Source organism: Pleurodeles waltl, chromosome 10 (genome assembly GCF_031143425.1).
Source record: "Pleurodeles waltl isolate 20211129_DDA chromosome 10, aPleWal1.hap1.20221129, whole genome shotgun sequence".
In the NCBI taxonomy this organism is placed as follows: Eukaryota; Metazoa; Chordata; class Amphibia; order Caudata; family Salamandridae; genus Pleurodeles; species Pleurodeles waltl.
In genome coordinates, this window is record NC_090449.1 from 260124606 (window position 1) to 260144820 (window position 20215).

The window sequence follows — 20215 nt, forward strand, 5'->3', positions numbered from 1 at the left end:
TAAAAAAGTCAATGTACATTGAATCGCAGGAAGAGCCGCCTATGGAAGAGATTTTAGTTTTGGAAAAATGTAAAAACATTTCCTTCTGAAAAAATTGCCCCATATGTTAATTTCAAGTTCTGAAGCTTCTCGGAGCTGGAGAGGACTTGTTCTGTCAAACAGCCAAGCCACACCCACTTTCACGTTTCAGCCAATAGCTATGAGAAAGCGATTGGGCGTGGCTTTGTAACAGCATTTAAAGCAGTTCGAGCAAGCACATGCACCATTGCTCTACTTTTACAGAAGACCTCAGTGGCATCATACAACAACCACCATGACATTTACAAAAGATGAGGTACAACACATCCACGACGTCTGGGGCAACATTCCTGCTGACCAAGTAGGAGGCGAATCTCTTGGCAGGTAAGCAAAAAGCATGTGAATATTTATCTGTCACTATGACATAATGACCAATCCATTCATCTGTATAACATATAATTAAACACCCATACACACACATTTATGCCATGGGGTTGAAAATAAATGTAGGCAAAAACATAGTATTTAGCACAACTTTCCCAACTAACCCACATTTCTAAATTTTTCTCTACAATCAAGTTCCAGTTGTAAATCTGACAAGAGAAATACACTGTTCACTGTCTCATAAATTGCATGTTACGCTTACTTTAGAAGGTGAAACAGCTCTTCAGTTTGTCATTAGACCTCTTCAATGATTTTACTATATGGCATTCTGGTTTGGAGTAAGTGCATTTTTCAAAAGAAATACATTTGAACAAATACCATACCTTAAGTCATAGATGCAGATGTGTAGACCATAATATGCTATTAATTACCTTTGTTGGTGAAGGGAAGGGACTTCATGAACAACTCTAGCTTCGCCTTCGTGTATCGTGGTCCCGACACACAATAATGACTAAGATATAAAACGAATTCCTCAGTTATGGTCAGCTTCTCAAAACACATTTTGCACAAGTTTCGTGCAAACCACAGCTCGCAAACCTCAAGCTCATTGTGCAGAACAGAAATATAGAACTAGGCAGAGGCTAAAACCTAGGATTTTTATGACTGACAATGTTATTCCGGAATTTGTAAGCTGGCTTCTAAAAGTTAACAGAGCCCAGAGGTATCATTATTTCATAGTAATGCTGATGCATAATGCAAGTTTCCTGTTACGTATATATTTCCTGTCGTGTCTTTCAAAGATGTCAAAGCGCATTGAAGGCAGAGCTGCATTTTATTGTGATATAGTTTACTAATCTATATCTAGGTTAAGGTTTCTCATAGGATAAGAACAAGAATTAACATGTGTGCTTTTGGGATTAAGTTATTTCCAAAGTCGCAAAGTATGGATTGTGGCAGAAACAAAAGCCTAACACAATCACACGAATACACAATCGTGAGCACAAAAACACATCAAGAAGGCATTGCCATAAAACCCTTAGTTCTCAGAACTACCTCACAACCATGTATTATAGCCTTCAGTAAGTTAAAAGACAAGAGATAGCTAGATAGATAAATAAGGCTTTGTATGCATTTAGAAGATATAAAGATGTACATAGATAGATAGATAGATAGATAGATAGATAGATAGATAGATAGATAGATAGACTAACAACTGCTGTTTGCTCTTCTCTTTCTAGACTTATTTGTGTCGATCCATGGACAAAGAGATATTTCAAATCATTCGGCGATCTCAGTAGCTGTGAGGCGATCATGCACAACGCCAAAGTTTGTGCACATGGTGCCAAGGTGCTTCATTCCATTGGTGAGGCAACCCAACACCTGGATAACCTGAAGTCATACTATGCAGATCTTAGTGCCATCCACTGTAAAAAACTTTATGTGGATCCTGCCAACTTCAAGGTAAATCCAGAACATCTACAGTTTTCTGTCTTGTTTTATGGTAGTATCAAGTATGTTTGCTTATACTTCAGTATGTCTTATTCGTCAACTGGTGATGGCTTCTTCCGAATTCTGTTCATACAGGCATGTTGTGAGTGTGACCACAGTCAAAATAGCGCACAAACAAATGCATACTCAACCAGTCAACTAAAGCTTACCCGTTGTCCATCTTGTTTGCAGCTTTTCACTGGAATCGTTAGCATCGTTGTGGGCATGCATCTTGGGGAGGAATACACACCTCAGAAGCAGGCTGCCTTTGAGAATTTCCTGCAACACGTTGGAACAGCCCTTGCCACTGGGTACCACTGATCTCTGAAGAAGCTGCTCTCTAAGCGTACTGCAGCTACAGAATGTCCACCGTGGCATATGTTCATCAACGTAAATGAATTAAATATTTTATGTTGAGGTTGATGTGTAGTTGTACTTGTAGCAGCAACAACGAACAACTAATAAAACAAGCATTGGCAAAGACGATAGTTTAGATCTTTCTATGGTGTACGTCTCCATGTCATACACGTTTTAAGATTTAGCTTCAAATGTCTCACTGGTTGCTTCCCTGCTTTCCTGGGCAACGCATAGGAATGGAGGATGCATACCAGGCACGATAAACTTCAATGCTCCTAAGTCTATGCTTGAACCTCATAAACTACACATGAAAATATAGGGCTGTATAAGGTATAAACTAAGCAAGCTGGCATATTTATCTATACCTTGGTGTATGGGGACATACGTGCAGACTTTGACTGCACTAAGCATAGGTAGCCATGGTTGAGCACATGGTGGTATAACTGGGCATTTGATACTGCAATGTTCATATGGGGCTACGCCTGAACACAATGGGCGAATCCTGACACTATATGGGGCTACAACTAAATATATTGGGCAGCTGTTACAAAAGGGATATACTTGTTTACATTAGGCTTTACGGGGCTGTAGTGATTAATTCTGTCAATTTGTAACTCCCACATGAATTTATGGACACTTTTGTGCCTTTAAAACTGAGCCTGTGCTTGAGGCTGCACTTGACATTTTGAAGGCCTTTAAGATTGCCTCTTGGCATCTATAGCCGTGCATTGGCATCTGAACAGGTTTCTGGGTATTTGAGGCTGTCCCCAGTCATTTGAGTGTGTATCTGGGATTGGAGGCTGAAATTTGGGGCTACACTTGAACACCTGCGGCTCCACAAGGCATTTGCGGCTGCACTGTAAATCCCAGCTTTTTTAGAGCGTTCGCTTTTGCTTCAACTTAGTTGTAAGGCTGCAAGATCGCTGTCTAAGAGTTTTCTTAAGATTAATGAGGAAAATTAAAAAGAAGCAACATCTAAAAGGTTGGTTTCATAGTCTGAGTGGGAAAATAAACGCTTGTGCTCAAGAAGAGTTTCACATATAAACAAGAGAAATGAGCTCCGTGGTCGAAACATACTCAGTGTATATCACGTTCAAGTCAAAATAAAGACACTTTCAAATACTACAGCAGGGTAGGTGACATCTCTTATTGTGCCTAGGCTAGTGAAGACCCCCATCAAAGTTCCTGCTATCATATACCAGAATGCTGCCTGTAAGTATCAAAAAGTATCCGGAAATATCTCCAGATGCTACCAGTAACACCAACGTGTGCTTCGATGTTCCAGACCAGCACAGGCTTTGCTTATGTGCCATCAAGGTGCATGATCATGACACATCTCTATCTTAGGACAGCACTTGACATAATCACATGAGGTCAGTTTGAGGGTGTTCATGGAATGTCTAATCATCACCTAAGCTCACCAGCAAAATGCCTCACAGTGCCATAGCACTCTTAATCACCGCCTAAGCACATCCTCAGATAAATTACGGTAGTGACTGCAACAAATCCTGAAGCAGAAGCAGGAGATCAGGTACAAAACATTCTCATGTCATTAGAAGTAACTCTGCAGCAGGTCCTACCACTTAATCTTCCCCCGACTCAGAGGCACTCAGGAGTGGAGTTTACTCTGAAGCCCTGCTCACTGCAAAGCAGCCAAGATCACCCATTCCAGTCACATCCACACACTGCAAAGACGACTAGAGGGAAACAAGTGGCCAAAAATGCTAAAGCCTATGCCCATCTGCTGTCCGAAGTCAGTCACTTGTCCACTTACATCTACACAGACCGACTTCTTTAAAGTCCACTTCCAAGAGAGTAGCAAAGAAGAAAACAAGAGTAGTGAATCGTGACAGTGAAGAATATAATGAGGGAGACAGAAGGATAAGGAGGATGGTTGGGCACACATATGATGGGAAGGACTAAGAAAGCTCTTGCAAAAGGTTATGAATGTGCCTCGAAATTGACCAGTCAGTCCTGTAGGTGGAATGGAAAAGGTGGATACTCACCATAGGTGGTTTGGCCTAAGATAACATAGGCCTTATAATATGACGTCTGGCATCTGCAATTAAAGGCCTGGCCAAAAACCTGCAGGTAGTTCCCAATGTTTGCTAGATTCATCAGGATATATTTGTAACTACTGAGAACACAACAAAATATTAATCACCACTAACGGTTACAAGATGACTCTGCCTCACTGACACACCTATTTTCCAGTTTATTCTTGTCATTTAACAAATTCGTGCATTCAGTGCACTCTTGAGGCCGGAGTGCTGTTGCTTTTACAATTTCACCAACTGGACGAACAAACCTGAAAACAAAGACTGATGAAAGCAAAGCTCAGGGTTTGAAAGTTCTGTTTGGTGACGTAAATGTTTGCTAGCCCCACCTTTCTTAGGTGGGACCGCTTCCTTTACCATAATAACATTCACAAAGAGGCACGCAACCATTCCATTTACAATTGCTGCATTTTTGATCAAGGGTATTTTTTTAATTTGTGTTCGGAGGTGGGGAGACATTAGCACTCATTTTTGGGAGCTGTGACGTATTTTCTATCATCAGATTTTCACTCAGTGCAAGAGAGATAAAGACAAAAAAGGGAAAATGGAGGTGGAAGACAAAGATAGGGAAATAGTGACAAAGTCGCAAAAAGGGGATAAAAATACCCTACGAGAGAGCCGAAGAGACAGTGGAAGTGTAGGGAGGTGGAGGAAAGAGAACAGAAGTTAGAATTAAGACTGGGCAGCCTTGAAATTAAGCAATCCCAGCACATGGAAGTGGCTGTAATGTGCTCTTGAGAAAGATTTTGGGTCCCTATACTTATGTGTTTTGTTCACATCAAGTGATGGTCAAACTATAATGGCTGAAATGTTGCTGCCTCTTTCTATAATGCTTCATTAAGATGCTTCATAAAATATAAAAAAATGACTAATGTTGGAGAGGACTTCCTTTGCCAAATATATGCTTCCCATTCACATGACCCCTTAGAAGAAGCGCCGGGTCTGCTGCTTTCTTCCCTCCAATTGATGCATCTTGTGAGAGAACATTACCCAAAATCCATCAATCTTCACCACCCAAAGTGTTGTCCTCCTGAGACCATAAGACTAATTAATAGCAGCAGATAGTTCCTCTGAGATTATGGCTTTAGACTTGTCTGACTGCAGCAGACGACCAGAGGTCCTCACAGTGAGTAGACTGGCAGAAGGGGTAAGAATGGGAGCGGTAGTAACTTTGTTTCACCTTCATCTGAGACGACACACTCAGTGCAAGAACCTCACTGGCTGCTTAGCTGAACATGTGGCCAGTCCAGTTGAAAGCATTTATGGGGCCCAGGTCAGAAGGGTTTGCTGGGTTTTCAACACATAAATAGGAAAATTTGCAAAATAATGTTATCCAGGTGAGAGAAAATTAAAATAAATGTAGAGCAAAAAGACAGCATTTGTCTCCACCTTGTGGCTTGGCAGCATTGTCTTTCCCATCATAAACCATAATGTAAGGGCTGTTTTCTTTATTGTTTATTATATGAATGTAAAGAAATTGGGGTATTGCCTGAGGTGGTGTGAGGACTCACCTCAAATAATTAAAGTAATAACCGCAACCGTTGTTTTGGTGAACCTTTAAAGTCACTAAATTACCATGAGCTCAACCTTTTAATAGCTATGGCATAAAGCAGGCAGGCTTAATTCTGAGGCAGTATGTAAAGTATTTATGCAGTTCCAAACCAGTAATAAAAGTCAAAACACAACATAAGAAAAATCCCAAACCTACGTAGAAAAATGGAGTACATTTTAAAAAATAAAATTACACCAAAACCACAAAAACACAATAAGGGAATCCGAAGTTATGAATCTAAAAATGTTTGGTTCAAAATCAGCGCCAGTGCTAAGTGCCAACAGGTGTCATTTGGTCAGAGTTAACTGGTATTCTCGATCAAGTTAAGGCCAACCACTGTGACGCCCGGTTCAAACCAGAAAAAGTTTGACCCAGTTGGAAGGTTTGTATCTGGGCTTAGGGCCTGATTTAATTGTTGGTGGTAAGCATACTCCATCACATTGGTGACAGAGAATGTTTAATGCCAAGGTATTGGTCCACCCACCCTGTTTAAATGTAGCCAGACCTTTGGTTTTGTCACGCCAGAGACTACTCAGTGATTAAACCCCTCTAACAGCCCAACAGAGGAAGACCTCTATTTCCTCCACCTAATTTATATTGGGCAGAATTAGAGGTCAGTCTTCACTGTCCATCACCCTCAGGAAAACCCTGGCAGTAAGGTGTAGTGAAAAGTACAAAATTCTCTCCTGAAATGACGCCAATGGTGAGGAGAGCATTGTTTATTTTATTTTCAAAAAGAAAAACCCTCTTCAGGATTTTCTTTTTGAAATTAAAAAATAAAACAGTCTGCACTACACTTTCATCATGCTTGACAGTGCCGTGCCTCAAACTTGAAAAATTATTGACAGTAACCACTGTGATGGCGGTTCTTGAAAGTACTTTCTGAAATGACCGCCAACTTAGTGGTCATTTCATACTTTGGTGGATGGAGGTGCAGTCACAGCAATGGAGTAAATTGCAACAGTGCCCTGACTGTCAAACCTCCGTCCGTCAAATTATAAATTGACCTCTTAGTCTCTGACATCTAAGCAAAAAATCCTCAGACTTGCAAGGAAGCAGGCTGTGGCCAAAGAGGACTCCACATTGTTAGATACCCACTGGATGAGGTCTTTGTGAAGTCATTGACTTTTGGCAGGAAAGCGCCAGCTCGGATAAATTTGAATTTCACACCCAGCTAAAGTCATGACTGGCTGGATACTTTTGGTACCTTCACTGAATGAAGATTTCTACCTTTGTCACTTTTTTGCAGCTTGGATTTTTCCAGTAGGGCTAGGCTGTAGGCTGTAGCTGAAGAGGTCTCCAAAAGACCAGATACCTTCTCAGCTAGGTCCTGCTGAATTGGATCTGCTACTGTGGAAAATCTCCAAGCAGAAGCAACCTCAATCTTTGGCCCAACAGGAACACACCTCAATCAATCTGTCTGGGAGGTTTATGTGGTCTTCCAGAGGTCTTTCAAGCCAAAAGGTTTCTGAGTCCTAGGTTTCAGGAAAAGTTAGGAGGAGTACATTTTGACACCAACCAATGGCCCAGGACCTTGGTGACAGCACTTGGGGTTGAAGACTCACTCTAGCAGAGGCCAGCAGTGAAGTCCAGGGCAAGTCCAGATGAAACCGATCAGATGGGCAGTTAAAGAAGAAGGTCTCTTATAGTTGGTTGTGTCCCTGTAGCATGAATGGAAGTCAACGTCCTTTTCCTGGATACAAGAGGGAGGGCAGACCTAGTTCTCAAGCATCTTCACATGTCACAGACAATAGCCCCAGTCCTCTTCTGTTCTTTAACAGGTCCAGAAAGGAATCTCAGAGGGTACTTTGGGTGCCACATTTTATCTTAGCACCAGTCTGTGGGTGACTCCTGACTACTCCCTCACCGATGAAGTAAAGGTTCCTGGGGTAACCATGCCCATTTTTGTAGCATTTCCTGTGTGCCCTACCTCAAACAATTCCACAGAGCTCCCTCTACCTACAACCAATATGGCAACATCTTTCTTCACCTTTGGAGAGCTTCTGTGACCATCACAGAGGTGAGGCCATAGAAACGAGCAACCACTCCTTTGTGGTCACTCTCAACCAGATATAGGGGCACTAGAAGTGGTGCCTGGCTGATTGGGGAACTAAGAAGGTCCTGCCTAGATGTTGGCTAACATTTACCTGTGACAGGGTAGGCTTCTTTGAAGTTAATGAAATTCATGAGCACAGCACAGATGGACATTTCTAAAAATAAATTAATGTAATTGAAGGAGAGCAGTACCCAGGTCAAAGATCCTTAGTTGTGCTGTGCTTGTGACAGCCAGCCTGCTTCATTCTGGCTTCCCACAGCATTTAAGGGACTGATGTGGGCAGGTGGCCATGCTGTTCTTCATACTTTAATATCTCCGGTCATCCATACATTGGGTTTGTGCCACTTTGTGAATTCTGTCATAAAGAAGGCAGTTGCACAGTTCTACTAATTAGTGGTGAAGGTGTATTTACATGGAGTAAACTGAGCCTATGAGCACTTGCCTTGGTAAATCTCAGCAACTTTCTTCTGATGAGCATTGGGTCCCATTTTCCATGGCACTTCATCAAGGACAGAAATATGGGACCCACTAGGGGAAGTCTTACCGACTATATTTTTGCTTTGCTGAGCACAGACAGGACCTGGTCCACTTAAAGCTACTTAAAGCACTGATGCCAGTCTTATAAATCATGTACATCCCTGTTTTGAATTACATTGGTGAGGGCACTTCCGCACTTCTGCATTTATCTTGATTCATAAGTGAATCAGTTGGAAATGGGTGATTAAACAAACAAAAGATCAGCTTGCTTTTACATTTTTTAACTCTTTTAGTAGTGAGGTTCATAGCAAACTGTTGTTGTTATCAGTACTTTCCTGATCTGGTGATGAGAATCCATGTGCCATTGTCAACTTGGCCCTCTCTGCAAGGTCACCACCAACATTTTTACCTTCACCCTCCACATTTTTTCTGAAATTTGTTTTTGTTGGCTCTAGGACTCTCTGTGCTTCACCATTGCTAACTAGTGCTAAAGTACTTGTGCTCTCTCCATTAAACATGGTAAAATTGGCTTACACCTAATTGGTATATTTAATTTACTTATGAGTCCCTTGTAGAGTGGTATACCATACACATCGGACCTGTAAATCAAATGCTACTAGTGGGCCTGAAGCACTTATTGTGTCACCCACATAAGTAACCCCTTAAAACATGCTACAGGTCTGCCTTTTCAGTCCATATGCAGTTTTAAACTGGCCATTTGACCTGGCAATATAACCCCCTTGCCAGATCTTAAACATCACTTTTATTGCTTGTAAATCAAATTTAATCTAGGTCCTAGGTAGCCCATAGGGCAGGGTGCATTGTAATTAAAAGTTTGGACATGTAGTTTACATGTTCTGTTGGGAAAAACTAGTACGTTTGTTTTTCACTTCTGTGAGGCCAAACATTTGATTGAGAACATGTTAATTATCATGTTTGGTGTCAATTAAATTGTAATTAAGAATCCTTTTAATGGTAAAGTGGGATTTTAAGCTGCAGTTTTGAAATGGAACTTTTTGAAATTTGGCATTTTCCAGTCCTACATATTTGGTGCCTGCAGCCAGTTACTGGGTCACCTGACTGGGTGAAGTTGGCAGTTGGACTTTATTTATTCCTCCCCCGACGGCCCCACAATAGCTGGATTAGTTATGCCATGAAGAGCCATCAACTGACAGGATGTGGCCCAGGAGCTGGGCACAGCCCCAATTGCAACTAAACAGGCTGTGCCCTGCCTTCGCACAAATAACTTGTCGCCACTGCATTGTTTATGCCGTCAGCTTGGAGCCAGGGCAGTGGAAACAGGAAACTTGAAGACCTTAAAGGGAACTCTCTAGAAATGTCTCCTATGTCAAAGAAGGCACCAGGCATAAAAATATGACCCTCAGACCCACTCTTCAGTTTACTTTCTGGATCCACAAAAAGACTCTCAGAGGACTGTCTGCCACTGTGGCCTGCTGTGTACTCCACATGAGTGCTTTGCGACATCTGTAAGGACTGCTACGTTGCCTGGAGCATGCCTTAAATCTTCAGAGGCCTGCCTTGCTGCTTGAGCCCTGTTTCAACTATCAGAGTGACCCCGAGGGCTAGTCATCTGGCCTCCTGATCAGAGCCTCAGGACAGAAAAGACTCAAACTATCTAGAACCCGCACCTGGACCCAGCCTGAGTGAGTCCTAACCCCCCCCAAGGGTGCCCTTCCAGTCCAGGACTCATGGTCGTTCTAAAGGTACCCCAATAGCCAAAAGCAAAAAACTTGGGAACATTTTCAGCTAACAAGCGGCTAAAAGAATTGAGAGAAGACCGGGACTAACCTGCTCATTTATCTTCCCAAGGTGCATCACTGGTCAGCCTGATATGCCGCAGCTCCTGCTATGTACTTCTCCACAGCAGCAAATCGTGTTCAACCGTCCTTCGACAAAGGGGTAGCCGGCCTTGTGGAACTGTTGTTGGCTACAGCCTCCTGCCTTGTCCCACTGGAGATTTTCAATTTCAAATGAAGAAATTAGGTCCAAATGTAGAAATCATCACCACAACTTTGTCCAGCAGCTCCCCAACTACATCTCCTTTTTGGACACCACTTGCAGCCTGCCCCTGATGAACTTTACCTTTTCAGAATATTTTCTTCAACAGCTCTTCTAAGCCCGAAGGTAAGTGCCAACCAAGACCAATACACTCTTTCTATCTGATTCATGCTCCATCACTGTTGGGGACATTTTTCGACATTGACCCTGTCTCGCGCAGCTAGATATCTGCCGTTGGTGCTTTGATCTTTTAGGCACTAGTTTTTGATTTAAACTTTAAAAACTCATAGCTCCAGTTCTAGTGATTGGATTTTGTTGTTTTGATGTTAAAAAAGTTATTACAATGCTGTTACTTGAACACAGGTTACCCCAATTTAGCCAACAACTCAATTTCTCACATGCCAGAAATCAGTTTTACTGCTGACTCTTAGCCAAGTTGTCCACTATCTTCGCACCTATGCAGACAAAGTTTGAGTTAGTCCTACCATTGGATTCAGTATTTACCACTCAGACATTGTAGTGCAATGACATGGCCTGCACTGTTAACTCACCAGAATAACAAGAAGAATCGAAATGTAAACGTAAACATCAACACCCCAATTTACATTTCCTCACACTCCATAGACATTGAGAGTGCTTCTCTGAGGAAGGAATGACTTTCTTCTCAAAAAGTTACAACTTCTTCAAATAATTCAGGACACTTCACTTAACCAAAGGTCAGTCCAAATTGTTCAGCTACAGAACACATCCACAGCTTCAGCTTGAAGTCTGAGCTCAGCACAAAAATACAAAAGATTATTTGACCACCCTATAGCTGAATAGGATTTCTATGAGTTGTTGGCATTGAAATCTGAGCATGATGCTTCATTTCTGTGCATTGGAATGTATTTATAGTGAGGGGCGGCTGGTACCCTTTGAAAGTGGTGGGGCGATTGAAGGCCCCCACCACTTCCCCCCCAAAACACCCTCTCCTTTCAAAATCCCAAAGTAAACCACCCTTCCCTAAAAAAAACCAAAATAAAATACCTCCGCCCTCCAAAAGCCCAAATAGAAACATAACACTACCTACAAAAAACATTACACTTACATGCATTACACATATCAAATAAAATAAAATAAAGTGGCATTTACCTTTGGGCTGCTTGTTCTCCTGAGTGTTCTTCTCTTTCTCCTATGCATAAAGAGATCCCCTAACTAAGCCAGACACTGGTATCATGTGGTTAACTAGCATGAGAGAAGCACCTGGATTGGATGGAGCAGGCTGGTTAGATGCTCCTTCAGGCCATGGAGGCCTGTGCTTGGTCTCCAACCAGCTGTCTTAAGACAGCTGAGTGGAGAGCTTCAAAGTGCACATGTGACTTTGGCCAGTGCAAAACAGCCGGCCAAAGTGACATGCGCACTCTGGAGCATTCAGTCAGCCCTACTTCTCTCCTCTGCTGTGAATCGACAGCAGAGAACACGCCGAGCATGTCTCTGGGCTCTGGCTGGCACTGCTGCAGTAAGCACTGCGCTGGTAAAAATAAAATGGCAATGAACACTTTTCATTGCCATATTATTTTTGCCGGCGGGGCTCACAGTGGGTGCTTGGGGCAATGATCCCCTACCCATGAGAAGAAACTGCTGCTGTTTATTACTGTATTGCTCAATAAGACTAAGATAGAGCATGAACCTAACAGTATGGCTCCGTGTGGTCTGCATGTGCCCTTAGTCTGCAAATATTTTCAGGGGGTGTTAGATTATACACTTGAACCTCTGGCCTCAATGTTTCTCAACCTTGTTTAAAAGTAGCTGTGACTGTTCCATTCATCAGGATGATTAGGGAGTATTGAGAATAATGTAATTAAAATATAGCTTGAACAGAATGTGTTTCCTATCTACGGTATTCGTTCTGTAGTAGGAGACTTGTGTTAACTGAAGCCTGCCACAGTTCATTGTTTAGAGGATGTGTGTTTCAGAAACTGCAGTGTAGTGGTGTTTGCAGCACATCAAGATCAAAGGGTGGATGAAAGTTCAATTGGCTGAAATGTAATGAATGCAGAATCTTGTAGATGGTGGTAATAGATTATTTGCTCAGTGCAACTATACTGGGCAATATAGCAGCTTGACACAGAGGAGGGTGGGTAACAAAAATCTGACGAGAATTGACACAATCTTCACCTGACCCCCGGGTGGTCGAACTACTTCTGGGCTTCTCAATGTTGCAGATTTGTTTCGGGTGGAGAATAATTCAGGTTCCCCATATGGTCCACCAAGGTTCAGAGTTTACTCCACCTTAGATAACGGCTGATCAACAAATTGATCTTCGTTGACTGTTCGCCCAACATATAAAGTGGAATTAGCTGTATTAAAAGTCAGCAGTGGGAAGAGTGGAATGATTTCAGGACAGCATATGTGCAGTGTTACTATTAGAATATGTTAGGAAATACTGCCCAAAATGTTACGGATACCAGATATGTGACCACTTACAAAATACCAACATTCTGGGAGGATAAACATGAAGCCAGATGAACTTAGAGACAGGTCGTAGGTAGTGGTCACAAATCTGCACAAGTTATTTTCAGCTTGCCAAGAATTTTGCAATGTGACCTATGTACTAGGAGGTCATGACAAACAATCTCCAGTCACAAGGTGTCACTATTTGCAACCCCCTGTGATTGGCTACAATTACAGAAATTAAAGCTTGGAAGTATCAGCAGCCCGCCCACATGTGCTTGCATTTCCCAAATTTTTTTTTTTTAATTTCCTCTGTTCCTCAAAGGAACAGCCCCTACTTTTAACCAAAAAATTAAAGTTTGCCAATTGAGAGCATTTTGGGGGTGCCAGGCAATGGATCACGTCCTAGACTAAAGCAGCTCCCATGGAGGCTGCTGGCGTAATTCACAAAGGCGAAGGTGTCATATTTGGAAGCCCTTTTAATTGTTGAATTAGTTATTACTTCTCACCCCATCTGGGGTCCGTAACGAATCAATTGTTTGCATCAACAATTAGTGTCATAAACTTAGATTCATTCCTCTCTGAATTGAAAATAGGAAGACACCTTTTTAACACACATTCCTTTCACCATTTTAGAAGGATGGCAAAAATCTTTTTATGATTCAGAAATAATTTTGACACCCATAAAAGAGGACTTTGTATATTCTAAAAACTTTGAGATTTATGAATCGTAGGGGTTGCAGCCAGAAAAGGGCTTTGTACATCTGTCCCAGAAGACCGACATTTTGAACCCACATTTGGATACTGCATTAACGCTTGAACAGTGGAACATCTGAGGTTTCTTGACAGAAGATTTGAAGAAGTTACTAAATCAATGGAGATTAGTAGTATCATGTTCTTTGTTATATTTCTGCCACTGTGTTGGAACATGGGTTATTGGTAAGGGCAGGTAAGAACCTACACTTAGCAACAGGCCACTAACCTCCACTTAGGTACAGTTAGGTCTCAGTAAATTAAACCCAGCTCAACCCTTGGTAGCTTGGCAACGAGCGTCAAGGCTTAACTTAGGAGACAGAGGGGGTCATTCTAACTCTGGCGGGCGGCGGAGGCCGCCCGCCAGAGTTCCCCCCTCCGAAATACCGCACCGCGGTCAGTAGACCGTGGAGGGTATTCTAAGTTTTTCCCTGGGCTGGCGGGCGGTTGCCAAAAGACCGCCCGCCAGCCGAGGGAAAAACTCCCTTCCCACGAGGATGCCGGCTCGTAATCGAGCCGGCGGAGTGGGAAGGTGCGACGGGTGCTGTTGCACCCGTCGCGTATTTCACTGTCTGCCAAGTAGACAGTGAAATACTTGTAGGGGCCCTCTTACGGGGGCCCCTGCAGTGCCCATGCCAGTGGCATGGGCACTGCAGCGGCCCCCAGGGGCCCCGCGACCCCCCCTACCGCCATCCGGTTCCCGGCGGGCGGACCGGCGGGAACTGGATGGCGGTAGGGGGGGTCGGAATCCCCTCGGCGGCGCAGCTAGCTGCGCCGCCTTGGAGGATTCCAAAGGGCGGCGGTACACTGGCGGGAGACCGCCAGTGTTGCCGGTCCGACCGCGGCTTTACCGCCGCGGTCGGAATGCCCTTGGGAGCACCGCCGGCCTGTCGGCGGTGCTCCCGCCGACCCTGGCCCCGGCGGTCTTAGACGGCCGGGGTCAGAATGACCCCCAGAGTGTAAAGCATTCAAATATAAAAAAAAACAGTATTTAAATAAAACACAAGAAACAGTTTAAAAATCCAAAACCAATTTATAAAAATAGATTATGTTTTTATTTTTAAAATGACACCAAAACGAATAACATCGGATAAGGGGAACCAGAGATATGAATTTTTAAAAAATTATTATTTTTTTAGCGCCTAGAAACAAAAAGCGCCAATCGGGTCATCTGGTTGCACCTCGACCGGGGCAAAGTCAAAGTTTCAGGCCGAACGCGATGGAGCCCTGCTCGGCAATAGGCCACGGGAGGCCTCGCTTAAAAGTTTACCTTCACACTTAGGGGGTTATTACAGCTTTGGAGGAGGTGTTAATCCGTCCCAAATGTGACGGATATACCTCCAGCCGTATTACGAGTTCCATAGGATATAACGGACTCGTAATACGGCTGGTGGTATATCCGTCACTTTACCGTCACTTTTGGGACGGATTAACACCTCCTCCAAAGTTGTAATAACCCCCTTAGGCCCTCATTACGAGCCTGGCGGTCTATGACCGCCAGGCCCGCGGTCGGCGGGAGCACCGCCGACAGCCTGGCGGTGCCCCTCAGGGCATTCTGACCGCGGCGCTTTGGCCGCGGTCAGAAGAGGGAAACTGGCGGTCTCCTGCCAGTTTCCCGCTGCCCCATTGAATCCTCCAAGGCGGCGCAGCTTGCTGCGCCGCCGAGGGGATTCTGACACCCCCTACCGCCATCCTGTTCCTGGCGGTTCGCCCGCCAGGAACAGGATGGCGGTAGGGGGTGTCGCGGGGCCCCTGGGGGCCCCTGCAGTGCAGGCCCCCGTAAGAGGGCCCCGCTCAGTATTTCACTGTCTGCATTGCAGACAGTGAAATAAGCGACGGGTGCTACTGCACCCGTCGCACCTTCCCACTCCGCCGGCTCGATTACGAGCCGGCTTCATCGTGGGAAGGTCGTTTTCCCCTGGGCTGGCGGGCGGCCTTTTGGCGGCCGCCCGCCAGCCCAGGGGAAAACTAAAAATACCCGCCGCGGTACGGTATTTTGGCGGCTCCCGCCAGGCGCGCGGTCACCGCGTCCGGCGGGAGTCGTAATGACCCCCTTAGTCTCTTTTCGGAAGATTTTCTTCAGCGGGACGAACCTGCCAGTCCAATCCGACCTCCTGGAGCCCTTCACCGGATACGCAATGCAGAAATCCTCGGTGGAGATTTTTACCTTCGGACTTAGGGGGTTATTCTAACTTTGGAGGAGGTGTTAATCCGTCCCAAAAGTGACGGAAAAGTGACGGATTTACCACCAGCCGTATTACGAGTCCATTATATCCTATGGAACTCGTAATACGGCTGGTGGTATACCTGGATCTTGATCCGACGTCCCTGGAGCCCTCCTCGGGTACGCTGCTAGAGGCTGGCCAATCAGAGCACAGCAGCAAAAACAATGCAGGGCTGAAATTGGCAACTTTTCAGGTAAAGTTTAAAACTCTTTACCTGAACAAGTTATATTAAATCCACAACTGGAAGTTGTGGGATTTAATACAACAATTCATTTGATACCAAAATCTTGGTATGCAGCATTTAAGGAGACTTTAAAAATTAAAATAAAGTCTCCCCATTCTAGCCTATAAAGGCGATTTACTACAATGAGGGAAAAAACATTTGGCTGTTTTTACCTCACCAGGGCTTATAAAACTATTTTTATAAAGTCCCTGCTCATAGTTACATGGCACCCAGCCCTAGGGACACATAGGGCACACCTTAGGGGTGACTTACATGTAAAAATAAGGTAGTTTAAGACTTTGGAACTACTTTTAATTCCAAAGTCGAATTTGCATATAACTTTAATTTAAAAGCAGCCAGCAAGGCAGGTCTGCCTTTAAAATGACACTGGGCACCTCAGCAGGGTGCACTACCTATGCTGTGGTCCCTAAACCTACATGCCCTACCATATACTAGGGACTTATAGGGAGGTTCACTTAGCCAATTATAATTAGCCTAATTTGCATATCCATTTTACACAGAGCACAGGCCCTGGGACTGGTTAGCAGTACCCAGGGCACCATAAGATTCAGGAAAACACCAGCAAAAAGTGGAAAATGGGGCAAAAAGTTAGAGGGCCTCTGCAATCAGCCCTGTTTTCTCACACAAGCCCACCCCCGCCAGCCCACACGCCCAGGAGACTCAGCCCAACCCTGGGAGAATCTTCCTGGCTTGTTAGGCGAGGAAGACAGTGAAGAAAACTGTCTGTCCCTTTGCAGGGCCTACTCTGCCTTACATCCTCCTGTCATGGTCACTCCCTCTGGGTAGTGAACCCACCCCAGCAGTGAAAGGACCCATCCTAACTTTGCTAGGGCAACACCTAGCTTACCCAAAGAGGTCACCCAACACTTGAGCAACCCCACCATGACCAACAGGGTCAGAGGGCCTACTTTGCTATTGGCCCTGTGGTCTGCCTCCCAGGCCAAGTACAGTGCTGCCAGGAAGGCTAGCACCCAGCAGAGGCTACTGACAGCTGTCAGTACCCAGAACCACACCCTAAGCTCTCCACTGACAGGTTGCTGAGCTGCTTTAGGGGCAACTGTGGGGTCCTGGCACCCCTCTTGCTGTCTAGAGTGGGGGACTACCACCTCCTGTGGCAGACACCCTCCTTCCACTCTCCCTTCTGTCAGTGCAGGGGCAACACCTTGCATCTGGACAGCTGCCTGACTACTCAGGACTTCCTTGGGGTAAGGTAAGGCCTCACCAGTGCCAACTCTGGGCTCCCCCCCTACTGGGGCAGAAGGCCTTTGGCTCCCTGGAACTCTCTTTAAGAGTGTCCTACCCTTCCTTTTCTTCTTTCCTTTTCTTGGGGACCCCTGTCTCCTAACTGTAGGGACTGACTCCCCAGGACTTTGGGTTGGGGGGGTGCCTTGGGCGACCACGCCATCTGGGACCAGACTCACCTTTGGGAGGTCATTGCCCAGGATACAATCTAGGGGGAGGTCAGCACTGACTACCACCCTAAACCAGTCAAGGATACCCTCCCTCTCTAGGGGCACTATGGCTACAGGTTTGGAGGTAACCTCCCCTGTGGCTATCCTGACTTTCCTGGTCTCTCCTGGGACATACATGTCTGGGGTCACTAACCGGTCACACACCATAGTGTGACTGGCACAGATGTCTCTCAGGCCAGTGGTAGGGATCCCATTCACCTGAATGGGGTGGAAGTGCCTACTACCACCCTCAGGGATCACCAGCTTACCATCTGGTCCTGTCTCTCAGCTCAGTGCTAGGAGGACTTCATCAGCTGAGGAGTCTTCCTCCATGGCTACACTGGACAGCCCAGTGCTAACCACCTTCTTTGGACAGACTGTGGGGGTGATTCCGACTTTGGCGGGCGGCGGAGGCCGCCCGCCAAAGCTCCCCCGCCAGAACACCGCTGCGCGGTCATAAGACCGCCGCGGTGATTCTGAGTTTCCCGCTAGGCAGGCGGGCGACCGCCAGAAGGCCGCCCGCCCACCCAGCGGGAAACCCCTATCCACGAGGATGCCGGCTCCGAATGGAGCCGGCGGAGTGGAAAGGGTGCGACGGGTGCAGTTGCACCCGTCGCGAATTTCAGTGTCTGCTATGCAGACACTGAAATTCTCAGTGGGGCCCTGTTAGGGGCCCCTGCAGTGCCCATGCCAGTGGCATGGGCACTGCAGGGGCCCCCAGGGGCCCCACGACACCCGTTACCGCCAGCCTGGTTCTGGCGATCAAAACCGCCAGAACCAGGCTGGCGGTAAGGGGGTCGGAATCCCCATGGTGGCGCTGCCTGCAGCACCGCCATGGAGGTTTCCTCAGGGCAGCGGAAAACCGGCGGGACACCGCTGGTTTTCCGTTTCTGACCGCGGCTGTACCGCCGCGGTCAGAATGCCCTGGGATGCACCGCCAGCCTGTTGGCGGTGCATCCGCGGTCGTTGGTCCTGGTGGTAGACTACCGCCAGGGTCAGAATGACCCCCTGTATCTCCTCTGAAGTGACCTGTCTGCTGACAGTCAAAGCAAGCTTTACTGTCCAAGAGCTTTTTTAACCCTGGGTCTCCCTGTCTCTGCTTGTCAGAGTGGGAGTGGGATTTACTCTCCTCCTTCTTAGAGTTCTTGGGTACAGAGGGAGTCTCTGTGGTGGGTTTACCACCTCCCTCCTTAGGTTTTTGGCGACCTGACCCCCCCCTTCTTGGAGTCTCCCCCCTGGGACTTGACAACCACTCTGGTTCTCAACCACCCATCAGTTGCCTCCCCTAGCTCTCTATGGTTGGTCAGCTTAGAGTCCACTAGATGCTGGCGAAACCTTTCTTGGGTACAGTTGGTCAAGATGTGCTCTCTCATGATCAGATTGTATAACCCCTCATAAGTATATACTTTGTTACCAGTAATCCAGCCCTCTAGTGCCTTAAGTGAGGTGTCTACAAAGTCAACCCAAGACTGGGTACTGACCTTCTGGGTGTCCCTGAACTTCATTCTATAATGCTCTGGGGTTAGATCAAACTTCTTGGTTAAGCACCTCTTCATACTAGGGTATGAATCTGCCTCCTCCCCCCTTAAGGTCAGAAGCCTATCCCTCCCTGAGTTGGGGACCAACTCCCACAAAAGGGAAACCCAGTATTGAGGCCTAACCCTTCTCATTTGGAGTGCCCTCTCAAAGACCTCCAACCACTTGTCTATATCATCCCCCTCTACATAAGCAGGAACCACCCCCTTGGGTAATCTGGGGCAAAAAACCCCACCCATGGACACCTCAACTTCTCTGTGGCTGCCACCATCTCTTTTCTCTCTCTTTGCCCACTTTTTCTTTTCTAGGGCCAGCTTCTGTGCTTCCAAAGCTATAAATGCTAGCTGGGCCTCCAGCTCTCTTTCTCTGAGGGACAGGTTCTCTCCTCCTGAAGGGACCCCCTTCCCCCAACTAGCTTTTGGACTGCCCCTAGTGACTGTATGTAATGAGGACCCGCCTTCCTCATCCTCACTTAGGCTCAGATGCCCTCCCTCCCCTGAGTGGTGAGAGCTAGCATCCTCCCCTACTTCTCCCTCCACTGGAGCTTCCTCTGGGTCTACTTCTTGGGCCTCAGCCCATGCTGTCAGGAATTTGATCAGGACATGCTTCCTGAGGTCAGTGGTTGAAGGCAACCCTCTTTCAGTACACAACCCCCTAAGCTGGACTACTGTCAGTGTAGGTAGGCTAGCCAGATCAAGCTCCATGGGTCCCTAGTTTTGTGTCAACAAAAAACGTTTTGCAAAAATTGGAAACAAGAATTTAGAAAAATCACAAAAATTCAATAATTGAAATTAATCCAAATTATTATTTTTTTTTTTTTGCACTAGGACAATTTAAAAGATTTTTCATTTGTTTTACTTAAAACTGTAACGTGATACTGAACACAAGTACAGGATCCCACCACTGCTCACCAAAAATGTTGGAAAATGGGTTATTGGTAAGGGCAGGTAAGTACCTACACTAACCAACAGGCCACTAACCTCAACTTAGGTCCAGTTAGGTCTCAGTAAATTAAACCCAGCTCAGCCCTTGGTAGCTTGGCAACGAGCGTCAAGGCTTAACTTAGGAGACAGAAGGGGTCATTCTAACTCTGGCGGGCGGCGGAGGCCGCCCGCCAGAGTTCCCACCTCCGAAATACCGCACCGCGGTCAGTAGACCGCGGAGG

The 20215-nt window shown here is 45.8% G+C and overlaps 1 protein-coding gene across 1 annotated transcript; it reads left to right on the top strand.

Annotated features, from left to right (window-relative positions):
• The first annotated feature begins 244 nt into the window (after positions 1-244).
• LOC138261447 (hemoglobin subunit beta-1-like) lies at positions 245-2373 on the top strand. Its single transcript, XM_069210396.1, has 3 exons — positions 245-402; positions 1641-1863; positions 2083-2373. Exons 1-3 carry the CDS (start codon positions 314-316, stop codon positions 2209-2211), a joined length of 441 nt encoding a protein of 146 aa, XP_069066497.1. The 5' UTR covers positions 245-313; the 3' UTR covers positions 2212-2373.
• The last annotated feature ends 17842 nt before the right edge of the window (positions 2374-20215 follow it).

What these genes read in the sequence shown, in the direction of transcription:
- LOC138261447 (XM_069210396.1), top strand. Translation starts at nt 314, where the DNA reads ATGACATTTACAAAAGATGAGGTACAACACATCCACGACGTCTGGGGC. An exon ending in GGAGGCGAATCTCTTGGCAG is followed by an intron (nt 403 to 1,640) that starts GTAAGCAAAAAG and finishes TTCTCTTTCTAG; the next exon opens with ACTTATTTGTGTCGATCCAT. An exon ending in TGGATCCTGCCAACTTCAAG is followed by an intron (nt 1,864 to 2,082) that starts GTAAATCCAGAA and finishes TCTTGTTTGCAG; the next exon opens with CTTTTCACTGGAATCGTTAG.